Source organism: Oryzias melastigma, linkage group LG9, assembly GCF_002922805.2.
Source record: "Oryzias melastigma strain HK-1 linkage group LG9, ASM292280v2, whole genome shotgun sequence".
In the NCBI taxonomy this organism is placed as follows: Eukaryota; Metazoa; Chordata; class Actinopteri; order Beloniformes; family Adrianichthyidae; genus Oryzias; species Oryzias melastigma.
Window position 1 is genome coordinate 15,474,590 of NC_050520.1, and position 13,362 is coordinate 15,487,951.

General features: G+C 40.6%; 1 protein-coding gene across 1 annotated transcript; it reads left to right on the plus strand.

Moving 5' to 3' along the window:
• The first annotated feature begins 3,099 nt into the window (after positions 1-3,099).
• On the plus strand, positions 3,100-12,814 carry LOC112150387 (protein-lysine 6-oxidase). The gene is made up of 7 exons (XM_024278660.2): positions 3,100-3,758; positions 7,205-7,313; positions 9,288-9,419; positions 10,556-10,712; positions 10,850-10,945; positions 11,887-12,002; positions 12,275-12,814. Exons 1-7 carry the CDS (start codon positions 3,248-3,250, stop codon positions 12,279-12,281), a joined length of 1,128 nt encoding a protein of 375 aa, XP_024134428.1. The 5' UTR covers positions 3,100-3,247; the 3' UTR covers positions 12,282-12,814.
• Positions 12,815-13,362: the final 548 nt, after the last annotated feature.

Here is a 13,362-nt window from a genome sequence, read left to right on the forward strand (position 1 = left end):
TTTCCCAAATTTTTTTATCTCAAAAAGAAAACAAGCAAAAAAACATAGTCAGTATTTTTTTTTAATCATTTTAGTCTTTTTTCATTTCCTCCCCTTTTTCCATTTTCCCCACATTTTTTCTTTATTTTTCTTCCCTAAAGATGGTAAGCAAAAAAAAAAAAAAAACTCAGTCAGTTTTTGAATTTTAAAATCTTTTTCCCAATTTTCCCGTTTTTTTTTTTCTCCTTTTTCATGTTTTTTTTCTCCTCCCACCACCCCCTTTTTTGTTCACTTGAAAAACGGGAGCAAAAAAAAAAAACAAAAAAACATCCAGTTTATGAGTTTTCCTCCACTGATTTTCTAGACTAAAACCACCATTTCCATGTGAAGTTAGTGAAATACACTTAGGTTTGTTAGTTTTGTTACTTAACTTTTTGCTGGATTTCATTTATGCTCTTCTGTCGATCAGATGAAATTTACACAATCTGTTTTTCTTTTTCATGTAGTATTTTTTAGCACACTTAACAGTAGAAAAGTAGAATTAGTTAATTCATTGATTAATAATTCAAGTTAGGGTTGTGTTCAACTAAAAAAAAATGTATGTCTTAGTTGTGAATTCCATTATTTTTTGTAAATTTTACTTACAAAGTTATTAAAGTAACATAACACATTTAGTTCTTGTGGTTGTATAAATACAGGTCTTGAGTTCTTGGGGGCGGAGCTTGGATGGGGGATTCAATGTTTCGCCTAGGACACCAAACCGGACAGGTATCTCTGTATTTGTGTTTGTAACAAGCAGTGATTCGACATGGAAGTTTTCAAATGACCGATCCGCTCTGTCATCCTGTTGACCCCATCTTCAGGTCAGTGCACGCCTCACCTGATTGAAAACTATTGACATTTTCTCTGTTTGCAGTGCTCATCGGAGGAGTTCGTGGCCTCCCCGGGGGGCCGCGTGAGTTTTTTGGTTGTGCAGAGGAAGCTCCTCGTTTACAAACGCCTCAATTCCCGTTTTTAAAGCATCCGGAGCGCTCAGCGGGAGAACAGGCTCACTTTTCCAGTAAACCAAACAAAGGCTGCTTGAAGCGTTTACAGAAGACGCAGTTACTGCTGGAGCGACTCGGTTACACGTTTTGATCTCATAAACTGAAAACACAGATTCTGTTTGGGATAAATGAGTTTACAGATGGACCGTCTGATCTCATCCTGAGTTCTTCAGATGCAGAGCGCCGAGAAGCCGTTCTCTAAAATCCCCTTCAGCACTTTCACCCAAACTGCATCAATGAGCCGCTCAGAGAGTGAAGGCAGCAGCTTCAGACCTGGGTGTGTATTTAGAGGGTTCTTCTGACCTCAGAGATGCTGAAATTACAGATGTGAGAGTCAGGAGACCAAAAAAGATCTCACCTCACGCTGGAGTTAAAAGACAAAGAGTGGTTAGAGCCTTTTCCTGCAGATGTGTCACTGCCGTTTCAGATCAGAACGTCCACCTGCTTCTTTCTGCTTCTGCTCAGGTTTCTGATTCCGTTTAGGTCCACGTGGTGCGTTTGTGGACATGGATAGGTTTCTGAATCAAGTGTTTCAAAATTCTGCAGATCTCATTATGTTTTATCAAATCACTTCTGGAGTCTCAGATTTCATTTGAAAAGATGATGATCGAAGTAAACATCGTCCTGAAACCATGCCGGTTCATGAAGAGCCTCCTCAGGAACTGACCGCACAGGATCAGAGGAGGGACAGCAGCTGTGTCGTCGGCAAAGCAATCCCTAACCCGGCCAGCAAGGCCAAGAGGGCCCCAAATGGTTTCAAATTTGGCAGAAAACATGGGCCCTGATTGGGTTTGTCCAAAGTTTTTGTGGTGGCCCCACCTGTGTTTGCCCAAATAAGTGGGTAGTCAGTGGGTTAGCTCGCTACGCTAGCCAGCCTGAGGACGGCATAGCATGCAGGTGAGCTCTGCTGTTTGGAGCTCTTGCTAGCATGGTCTTTAGCAAGGCTCTGTGCACAGAATAAATCTGACCATCACAGTGCATATTAATGAACATTAAAACACATGTATATATGCAGATTATAGCCTCAGGCTAATTTCCATCTGGAGTCCCTTGGCAGGTTGATGTTAAAAGAAATAAAACAGAATTTAAGAGATAAACACTACACAAACAATTATAAAACACAGGTAAAATACAGTATACAAAATAAAACAAATAAAATACAGAAAATATTTAAACATATATAATTTTTTTATTACTCTGGAGATAAACTCATACATTTGAAATTAAAAGTGCATAAATGAGCAAACTTATGTATTTTGTTTGCTCCAATAAAACAACGAATATTTTTAGAAAATAAACTCCAATCCACACAGGCGATGAAACTTTAACCTAAATGCTTAAAAAAAAAAGAAGAATTCGAGTAGATACATTTCTACTAAATAAGAACTCAATTCATTTAACACTGACAGAAAAGGGAAAGAAAAAAGTTGTCATGCAAATAGCTCAGTTACTACAACTTCAACAGAAAAATAGTATCACAAAATTACACAATAGATTATAGAAATGTTTATAGTTGTTTTTTTTTTTTAAATCAAATTTTAGTCCTTGAAATAACATACTTTTTGAGAGAGCAAAGACGGAGAGAGAGACAGAGCTCTGACTCCTGAAGCTCTTTTGGGGGAGATATGAGCGTCTGCAGGTGATTCACGCTGTTGTTCTGAAGCATCCAAGTTGTTTTGAGAAAAAAACTTAGAGGGTTAGAATGAGCCAAAGTAAGTGAGAAGGAACTGTAAAGTTTTGATAGCACGTAGAAAAAGAAATCTGCTTCTGAACTCTGATGATGATGGGAAAGTCATTTGCTGAACAGTTGCAGAAGTGGAAGTGTGTTTGGCCAAATTATTTTTCAGTTTAGAGAAAGTCGTTTCAGTTTCTAGAAATGAGTCAAACCAACAGAGAAAACTGTAATTCCACTGGAGGACCTTTGTCTGTGTCTGGTTCTGATGGAGGTTTCTTCCAAAGAGTTATCCTCTCTATTGCTCTGCCTTTTCTGAAGTTTGGTTTCATAAACCCTTTGATGTGATCTGTTTCAAACATTTCCATTCATTTTCATGCAGGTTGTAGTCATTTGAAGCCGTGCAGGTGATCGTTTTTAACAGCTGCAGGGTCAATAAGAGTTAAACTCCAGATCTATTGGAGGCTGTTTCCTCCAAAGCCACCCCCCTGTCCTCCCCCCGCCGGTGGGGACCTGAACGCAGAGCTGCACAGCAGCTCCTCACTCCAACATGAAGCTGTCCTCGTCCTTGCTGCTCTTCTTCGCGCACTTTTGTGTCCTCGGTGTTGTCCTGCGTGACGCCTGCGCGCAGGAAGCAGCTGAGGACACGCTGCGGCGCGGGTTGACATGGCAACACAACGGGCAGGTCTTCAGCATCCTGAGCCGCGGGTACCGGTACCGTCCGGCAGCCAGGAGGCAGGCAGAGCCCCCCAGCAGCGACGATGCCGTGGTCGTCGTCCGCAACAACGACACCGCCGCGTCCCGGGGATCCCCGCGCGTCCCCGCCTCCAGCAGCTCCGCGCAATTACGCGCGCTGGCGCGACAGCAGGCGCCTCAGGCTGCCGCTGACGGGGACGCTCCCGCGGTGGACCGAGAGGACGGGATGGTGGGAGACGATCCGTACAATCCGTACAAGCGGCACGGCTACAACAACCACTACTACAACTACTTCGACTCCTACTACAGACCCCGAGCGCGGAGCCCGCCGCGCCACGGATACGGAACCAGCTACCACCAGAACGGTACGGCTCCGATCCAGAACCTGAACCAGTCTGACAAGATTCAATCTCTCTTTGCTAGAAAATATTCAGTACGGTCTGTTTTAGTTAAACCTACATGTGGAGTTTGAATTAAAGAAGAGCATAAGAGGCAACTTATGGAAAACTCCAGATGTTTCTGATGAGGTATTTAGGTCTGACCTTCAAGAAAAGGACATTTTTAAGTTTTATCTTCTCTTAAAAAGCTATGTTTTAGACTTAAAAACAGAGAATGAAAGCTCAAATCAGACTTCACGGTTTGAAGGGCCCAACATCCAGCTGTGATGTCGCTCTGATCCGTCTTTAGATGTGGACATGATGTTTCTGTGTCTTCCCTCGACATAAGAGGCTCAGCATCTCCGCTGACATGATGGGTTTATGGTTGTCATGGTGATACCATTTGCTTCCTAAAGAAAGGCCTTCTGGTCTGTAATGAATTTGTTTTTAATCATCTAGAAAAAAAAAGATTTGGTAGATTTCTAAGGGAGCATCTTCTTTATGTCTGATAAAGTTTTACATAAAACAAAGTATCTGAACGTCATCTGCAGTAGTCAAACCATTTAAAATATGTATTTAGGTAAAATAAGTAATTTCCATGTTTATAAAAACCACTGTAATGTGGAATGAAAGCATCTTTAAATTATTCATTTCTTTAACTTCTATAAGTCAACATTTTAGCTGCACTGAAAGCTAGCTACAGTATATTACATGATGGTTCTAAATCACTTGTGTCAAAGTCAAGGCCCGGGGGCCGGATCCGGCCCTCCGGGTAATTATATCCGGTCCTCCAGATCAATTTTTAAAAATTGTCATTAATGGCCCGATGTTATCTTGCACTTATTTTTTAACTTGACAAAATGTATTTTTATGGAGAGTAAAATATTGAAAGTTATTTAAGGTTTAAGTTCATCTATTCTGGAATAATATTCCTGCCTTTTTATTATTCATAATTATGTTAATAAGTTACTGTTTTAAAGGTTCAAATATTGGCATTCTGCTAGCTTTTTGGACTATTTTGGCATTTACTAAGATTTCTTAGGCTGTTTTGTAGTTTTAGCTAATATGTCAGCTACATGCTAGCTGTTTTAGCTAACCTACGTTTATTTTTTTAGTTTTTTAGGCTAATTTAGATTTAGCTAATATTTTAGCCGTCTATCAGCTTCAGTGTTTTCAGCTATCAGCTTGAGTTTTTTTTAACTCTCAATTTCAGCATCTTCAGCGGCCAAATTCAGCTTTCAGCATTCACACTAGAATTATGTCAGGTAATATATCTTGTTCGTGATTGTGTTAAAACGTTTTGGTTTTAAAGTTTTAAAAATGTATTTTTAGAGTGTTCATGAAATGTTTATCCTGTTCAGCCCGCGACCTACGGTGTGTTTTGGATTTTGGCCCCTTGAGCGATTGAGTTTGACACTCCTGATCTAAATGATCACAGTTCTTCTGACGTTGGGAGTTGTTAACTTGACAGCTCATAAAACAGTGACAACTCATCTGTCAGGTTCCAACTCAGACCTGAAATTACCCCACCTTTCATTCCCAAAAATGACTATTATTGACTGCTAAAAAGTTCAACTTTGAACCAAAAATAAGCATATTTACAACCTGATTTCTAAAACGTCAGGATTCTTGGTTTGTTATAGTTTGTAATTGAAGTGGTTTAGATTCAAAGGGAAAAAACAAGATTTCTTGTCAGTTGGTTGACTTTATTGAATCCAAACTTGTGCTTCCTTAGAGATGTGTTTGTTTAGGTGGTTGGACTAATGAGTGGACTCATAGACTTTCATTTACTCTAATTGTCCTTCTTCAGTACAACTCCAGTCATTTTGCTTCACCCAGACACGACGTTGAAGTTAGCTTCCTATTCAGCTTCCGATTGGCGAGAGCACTAAGGAACATTCCACAGTATTTTTCACACTTGGACCACCAAAAAACAGGTCCTGTCCAAAAACTGCTGCGCCCAGGCAGCTCAAACCTGGATTTAATTATGCTTTGGATAGTAAAGAACACATTTAAAAAAATTCAATAAAAAAGGTGGCCCCTCTATGATGGACTGAAAGAATCCACGAAGGCTGGGCGAGGCAACAATGCGATTTCAACCTTCAGCATACACAAGAAACTTGGAACCAGCTGCCATGCTTTATGTAATTAAGAAATAAATATGTGTTGTCTAAAGCAGCGGTCCCCCAACCTTTTTGTGGCTGTGAGGGGTTCGATAATAAATTATCCTAATGAAAACACCCGAATTTCGAAAAAAAAGTCAGATTTTTTTAAAAAAAGTTTTTGCTCTTAGTGGCTTTTGGGCATATCGAAATTTACGTTTACAACAGCGTCACAGCTCTTTATAAGTTGCGTATCATATGGAATATTACAGCTACTCTGTAAAATCACCAACCAAAGTTTCATCTTCGCCGCACTTTTCAAGCTGGCAGCCTGAATTTGACGCGGAAGCCTCAGTTAAGGCTGTGTGCAAGTGCCTTGACAAACTTCAATGGATGACCGGTCCAGTTCTCTCGACGTACTGCAGGGGAGTCAAACTCAATCACACAAGGGGCCAAAATCCAAAACACACCTTAGGTCGTGGACCGAACAGGATAAACATTCATTTAACAGTCTAAAACTGCATTTTTAAAACTTTAAAACCATAACTTTTTAACATAATTATGAACTAGATATATAGCATTACCTGTGATAATGCTAGTGTGAATGCTATAAACTGAATTTGGCTGTTGAAGATGCTGCTGCTGATAGCTGAAGATGCTGAAATTAGAACCTAAACACGTTGGAGCTGATAGCTGTAAACACTGAAGCTGATAGCCAGCTAAAATGCTACCTAAATGCCAAATTAGCTTAAAAAAACAAAACAAAACAAAAACAAATAAAATATAGGTTAGCCAAAACAGCTTGCATGTAGCTGAAAAAAGTAGCTAAACTTCGAAATATCCTAAGAAACAAAAAAAGCCCAAATTTTCCAAATCAACTAGCGTGTAATATTAGCCTACTTGTCCAAAACAACTTCTAAACAGCCTGAAAAACTTTTCAAAAAGCCTAAGTTAGCTAAAAAAGTTAGCATATAGCTAAAATATTAGCTAAACTCCAAAATAGCCTAAAAAATCTTAATGAATCCAAAAATAATCCAAAAAGCTATGTGGTGTGGATTTAGCATCACATTAGTTGGATTATACGATGACTTACTGTGGCTGACTTGGCGTTCTGTCTGAGATATGTTTAGAAGCAGCTAAGAATGGGCACGACTTTATTTTGGCGGTAGAGGGGGTAAAGTAGAGAGTGAAAGTGCTCCTCTTGATGAAACCCCAACAGCAGGAAGTGACATCATGGAGACCTAGCCAGTTGACAGAGTTTTCTTTGACCTGCGACTAATTGAGCCTCTCTACAGGAATAACCTGTCATGGACGGCTTTGTCTTGATCGCAGGTTTGCCGGACTTGGTTCCTGATCCGACCTACATCCAGATCGCCACCTACATCCAGAGGATGCCAATGTACAACCTGCGCTGCGCGGCAGAGGAGAACTGCCTCTCTTCGTAAGGTTCCACACTTTTGAACAAGTTCCTTGTTACCATGATCTTCAACCAATTAGCTTTCATTCTTTTCAGAGAGGAAACACAGGAAATAGTTTTCTTCTTAATGTGGTAAATTCATGGAGTGCCATGACCAAAATCGCTCGACTGTAAGATCCTGAACTGAACATAACACTAACATAATCTTCTCTGTAGCACAAAAAACCTGAATAATGGGATTATCAAAAAACAATTTGAGAAGACTTAACATCTCAAGTCTTTACAACCAGAACTTCAAAAGCATAATTTAATTCAGGGGTGTCAAACTCAAGTCCTTGAGGGTCGACGTCCTGCCTGTTTTTAAGAAATCCTGCCTTATCTGCTGCTGATTACCTGGGTCAGGTGTGTTTAGCCAATAAGATGCTTGGTTGGATAACATGTAGAACACCGGCCCTCCAGAGCTGGAGTTTGACACCTGGGATTTAAATCATTTGCTGCTTTCACAACACATTCTCACTCTCAACTCCTCACATGTTGATTTTTGGTTAAGGACACTCCACGCCACTTTTTGATGTTTTGGATGTCCCCAACTTGTTTTTGATGTGCTGGTTGCTCATAAAAATCAAGGGTCTGCAACTCTCTGGACACGGCACCGGATGTGGTACCGGACGTGAACTAGACGTGTCTGGTACCGTGTCTGGTCCCACGTCCGGTGTTGGGTTACCAGGTTTGGTACCAGGTACCAGGTTTGGGTACCAGAGCACTCCACATCCCAGTACTGGACTGGTTCTGGTTTGCGGCCTGGAGGTTGTGGACCTGTTATTTAAGAGGAACAGCCAGCACGTCAGAGAAAGGAGTTGGGAAAATCCAAAACGTCAAAGGGGGTCCTTAACCAGATGTGACGATTCGGGAGTGAGAAGGTTTTGGCTTTTAAACTTTAAGATTTGGCATGTATTTGGACGTATATATTGATGTCTAAAACACAGTTTCAAACAGTTATGGAGGATTCTAGGTACATTTGGGTCTGCTTTCCTCAAAGTGGACTCTGGCACGGTTCACTTCAGTGTAAAGGAAAATGGAGTTTCATAAGAAAAAAATAAGTCTTGATCAGAAAAAATCTGGAGTGGCAAAGCGACGATGTGAAAGGCACTTCTTCAAAGGTGACGGGCAGAAGGCCGCTCTGTTTTCTTTCTTCTACCTTTTTGATCCTGGTCAGTTTTATTTAACCCTAGAACACTTTCACCATGAAGTCAAACTTTTGCTGGGTAATTTTTACCCCTTTATAATATACCCAATAACAAGTATTAGTCATACAAAATAGATCAAAATATGACAACACATGATAAGTTAGAGTAGTTTTCTTTTATTTTCAACTGAGGTTAATGTAACAAAATGGAAAACAAAAACATAGGACGGCCCTAAAGATATTCTAGAAAATTACTGAAAAATTAGGAATTTGAGAAGAAAAAATTCTAGATAAACAGATAATGATACTGGAGACTTGGCCTTTGGTCCACCCATTCCTGGGACATGTGAGAGGGACCCATGAAAAATGCAACCTATTGAACATCATGTAAATACTTTTGCTTGGGTGAAAATCACCCAGCAATAGTGTTCTCAAGTGTCAACGCCCCAAATGAACGGCTGGTGGAGCTGATAGTTTGGCCCGATTGGTTCTCTCCAGAGCGCCACATGTGGAACCAAACCAAACCAGACAAAAGTCTTCTTTATGATTATTCCCTCATTCAGGACTAGTCTGTGGAACAGTCCCAGTGAAAGACACTCAGTCTCTAAACGGATGTTCTATTAAATTACACAAAAAGAAGCAAATATCACTGCCAGGAATCTATTTGCTCCTGATAGAGCTAGAATGATGGAAAGAGGCAAACAATCATCCTGCGTTTATTCTAAAACACCATTGAGTTTCTGTTAATGCGTGCTGATGAGGAGGAGTGAAGTATTAAAGAGTTGTGGTCTCTGCCACCTGTCCGGGACCAGCTCAGCCCGTCATGCGAGGGACTACGACACCAGAGTTCTGCTGAGGTTCCCTCAGAGGGTGAAGAACCAGGGGACGGCTGACTTCCTGCCCAGCAAACCTCGATATGCCTGGGAGTGGCACAGCTGTCACAAGTAAGTTCTTCCTTCACCTGTCGGGGGTGGAGATGGGGGTGTGGCAGCTCAGATGCGTTTCCATTAGTAACCTGTCACTTCTAAAGAAGATTAAACCACAGTTAGGAGTACTTTGCTTTATTGGAGTCCTCAGAATCTGACTGGAACTACAGTACTTTTTATCAGCCTTACTCCACATGTATCAAAGTCAAGGCCAGGGGGCCGGATCCGGCCCTCCGGGTAATTATATCCGGCCCTTCAGATCCAATGTTGTCTTACTCTTATTTCTAACATGTATAATTTTGACAAAATATATTTTTATGGAGAGTAACATTTTGAAAATTATTTAAGGTTTAAGTTGATTTATTCTGGATTAATATTCCTGCCTTTTTATCATTCATAATTATATTAAAAAGTTATGGTTTTAAAGTTTTTTAAATGGGCATTCTACTAGCTTTTTGGATTATTTGGGGATTTTCTAAGATTTTTTTAGGCTATTTTAAAGTTTTGCTATTGTTTCTACATGCTAGCTGTTTTGGCTAACATAATTTTTTAACTATTTTGGCATTTACTAATGTTTTTTAGGCTATTTTGGACTTTAGCTAATATTTCAGCTACATGCTAGCTGTTTTTGCTAATTCAGGCTTTTTTAGTTTTTTAGGTTAATTTGGCATTTAGTTAATATTTTACCTTGCTATCAGCTCACATCATTTCCAGCTATCAGCTTCAGCATTTTTAGCTATCAATTTCAGCATCTTCAGCTATCAGCACTAGCATCTTCACGGCCACATCCAGCTCACAGCATTCACAGTAGCATTATCGCAGGTAATGCTGTATATAGTTCATAATGATGTTAAAAAGTTAGTTTTAAAAATGGGGATTTTAAAGTTTAAAAATCAAACTGAGTAGGTCAAAAGAATTAAAAAAAAATTGGAATCCAATTGATCCAGGCTCTAGTGAATTGAATTGATTCTATAAATTACTATTGATACTCAGCCCTAATGTTTACTTTAGTTATGTTTTGTTGTTGAGTCAACATAAAAAGTTAAATGTCATAATAATAACTGACTGAATACTGGCGCCTTAAGAAGTGGAGCAAACTCTTGATTTGAAGTCATTTGCGTCCTCCTCTTCACCTGCGTGTTTCTGTGCTTCAGTCACTACCACAGCATGGACGAGTTCAGCCTCTACGAGCTGCTGGACGCGCGGACCCAACACCAGGTGGCTGAGGGCCACAAGGCCAGCTTCTGTCTGGAGGACACTTCCTGTGACCACGGATACTACCGCCGCTTTGCCTGCACCTCCCACACACAGGTGTGCTCCGCCTGCCAAACACATCACATGAGTGATCTTTGGCTCTGAGACACTCTCCTGTGCAGAAACATCATCTTTCAAATGTTTTCCAAATTTGTGACGTTTTTTGTATGATATTTTCTCCTGTCTGCGCTCAGGGTTTGAGTCCAGGTTGTTACGACACGTACAACTCCGACATTGACTGTCAGTGGATCGACATCACCGATGTGGCGCCTGGAAGATACATCCTCAAGGTCCCACTCATAGCACATCAAAGTGTTGTTTTGCGGAGCAATATAGAGACATTTAAAGAAAACGAAGCAAAGACTGACATAAATGAGACAAACAAGAACCAAGACAAAAAGCAGAACATGAGGGAGTTTGAGAGCAGAAAATAAACTCAAGAATGGGAATATTTTTCAAAATTCAAACATAATATTTTATTAAAAAAAAAAAAACTTTTTTAAAAAAAGAAAAAGTTTCTTTGCTTTGTCTGTTGAACCCATTGATTGTACAAGAGAACTGGACTGAGTAATCTCTCCCTCCTGGCGTTCCAAACAGGAAGTACCCACTGGTGTCAAGAAGCCAAAATCCCATAGACTTCTATAGCAAAATCAACAGCTATTATTCAGTCATTCTGTTAGTCAGAATACCTATTCTTGATCTGATACATATTATTAATATCTTTTTGTTATTCCTATTTTACTTTTTTTCTGTTGTGAAAGTTATTCAGTTATAAACTAACCAATCAGATGCCTCAGTAGAAGAATGTGGTCTGACGTTGATCGTTTAAAACATTTCATTGGTAGGTGGTGGGGGGTGTGGACTCCAAACAAGCTCGCTTTTGATTGGTGAGAGTGGTTGCCATAGAAACGTTGATTCAGACTAGTCACTGCTTAATGACATTGTCTGACTCCAAAATAGCAGCAAAACTGTGAAAAAATGGCGACTGAATTGACTTTGAATTGTCTGTGGTTGACATCACACTCACTCAGTCCAGTTCTCTTATACAGTCGATGGTCATGACCACTGCAAAGCATGTCTCTTTCTGAGGAGCCAAATGATGAAAATGATAATCATGTAGCAGACGTCTCCAAATGAAATATTTTTCTTTTAACCGTTAATAATTTAATAGTTTGTAATTCTGTAACTTTATACTGAACCTGTAAGCAGAATGATTCTGTCATCCTAACAGGTGACCGTAAACCCCAGGCAGCAGGTTCCAGAGTCCAACTTTAACAACAACGTGGCTCAGTGCGACGTGCAGTACACGGGCACGGCTGCGCATGTGTCCGGGTGCACCATGACGGGGTAAGACTCACCGAGTTCTTCCACTGACTCCTCAAGAGCTCAGGCTCTTATGTCTCTGCCCCCTTTAAGAAAGCAGATAGACAAAGACCACTTTCTCATTTAAAACTCAAATGTTATTGGATTTAAGTCTGCAAGGCCCACAGCTGGCAGCTGGTGGAGCGGCTGTGGTAAACCCATTGTGACAGCTGACTCGTCTGCTTCAGAACAGCTGACAGGAAAGGGGTTTTCAGGGCCAAGGAGGCCTGCCACTCATCATGTTTGTCTCTGTTCAGTTACTGAGGTGCAGGATTCAGCAGAGCCTGAAGGTGGTGCAGAGGCGGAGCTTCAGGACAGAGAAGGCTGGCCTGTGGCACGTCCGAGGCCTGGTGAACACCCTGGATCCTGGTCCGGTTCTTCAGGACTGTGTTCCTCTGCTCAGAGACTTTTCAGTGCGACAGCTGCTGCTCTGCTTTTTCACTTTCTGCTTCCCTTTGTGACACATTTGAAACTAAATGAAATATAAGTCCATCTCAAATATGAGTCTTATAGAAGCTAAAGGCAGACTTGGCTTTAATTCTACTGTTGCTATGGATACATTTGGGGATCAACACAATACTAAACTGTCTATACTGTTATTGTGCATCCTTAAATATGTTTGTTTATCAAGAACTGTTCCCCTATAATTATATTTATGTATTAACTGAGATGATGTTTGATCTATGACTTTCACTGAATATCTTCTCTCCTATGCATGTTCTCTCTCTGCCTTTACAACCTCTTAAAAATATTGATTTCTTTGAAAACAGTAAAAGTTTCTGCACATTTTTCCAGAAGTGTTTGAATGTCACTTTTAATTGGGCTTCTGTGATAGCCCGGACAATATGGGCTGGAATAATTTCGTATTTTACAGACCAGTGTTCTTTTCTCATACAATAAGGAGCTACAGCTCCAGCTTGCTCTCTAGGGGTTCCAGGACAGAATCAGCCCTCTACTGTGGGCTAAACCCTTCTGTTCTTAACAGCATGAGCCCTCCATAAAACCAACTTAGCAACCAACATAGCAGACATTTAAATGTAGGGTTTTAAAGCAGCATAATGCATAAAGCAGGCAGTAACACTGCCTCAGTGTAGAGAGAGTTTGTGAGTTTCTCTTGTTCTTCGATGGTTGCTAATAAAGTTCAATGGGAGTTGTTATGTTCACCATTCCGCATATGCTGTCAGGGGTCTCCACAGTGAATCAGCTTTCACTGATTTCAACGCCGGATGCCCTTCCTGACAATCCTGGATTGAATCCAGGCTGAGGACTGGCACAGGGAGACCCAGACTAACGACAGGTTCACGCTGGACGCGGAAACGTAGTGAAGCGGCGTTGATCTAGGGCT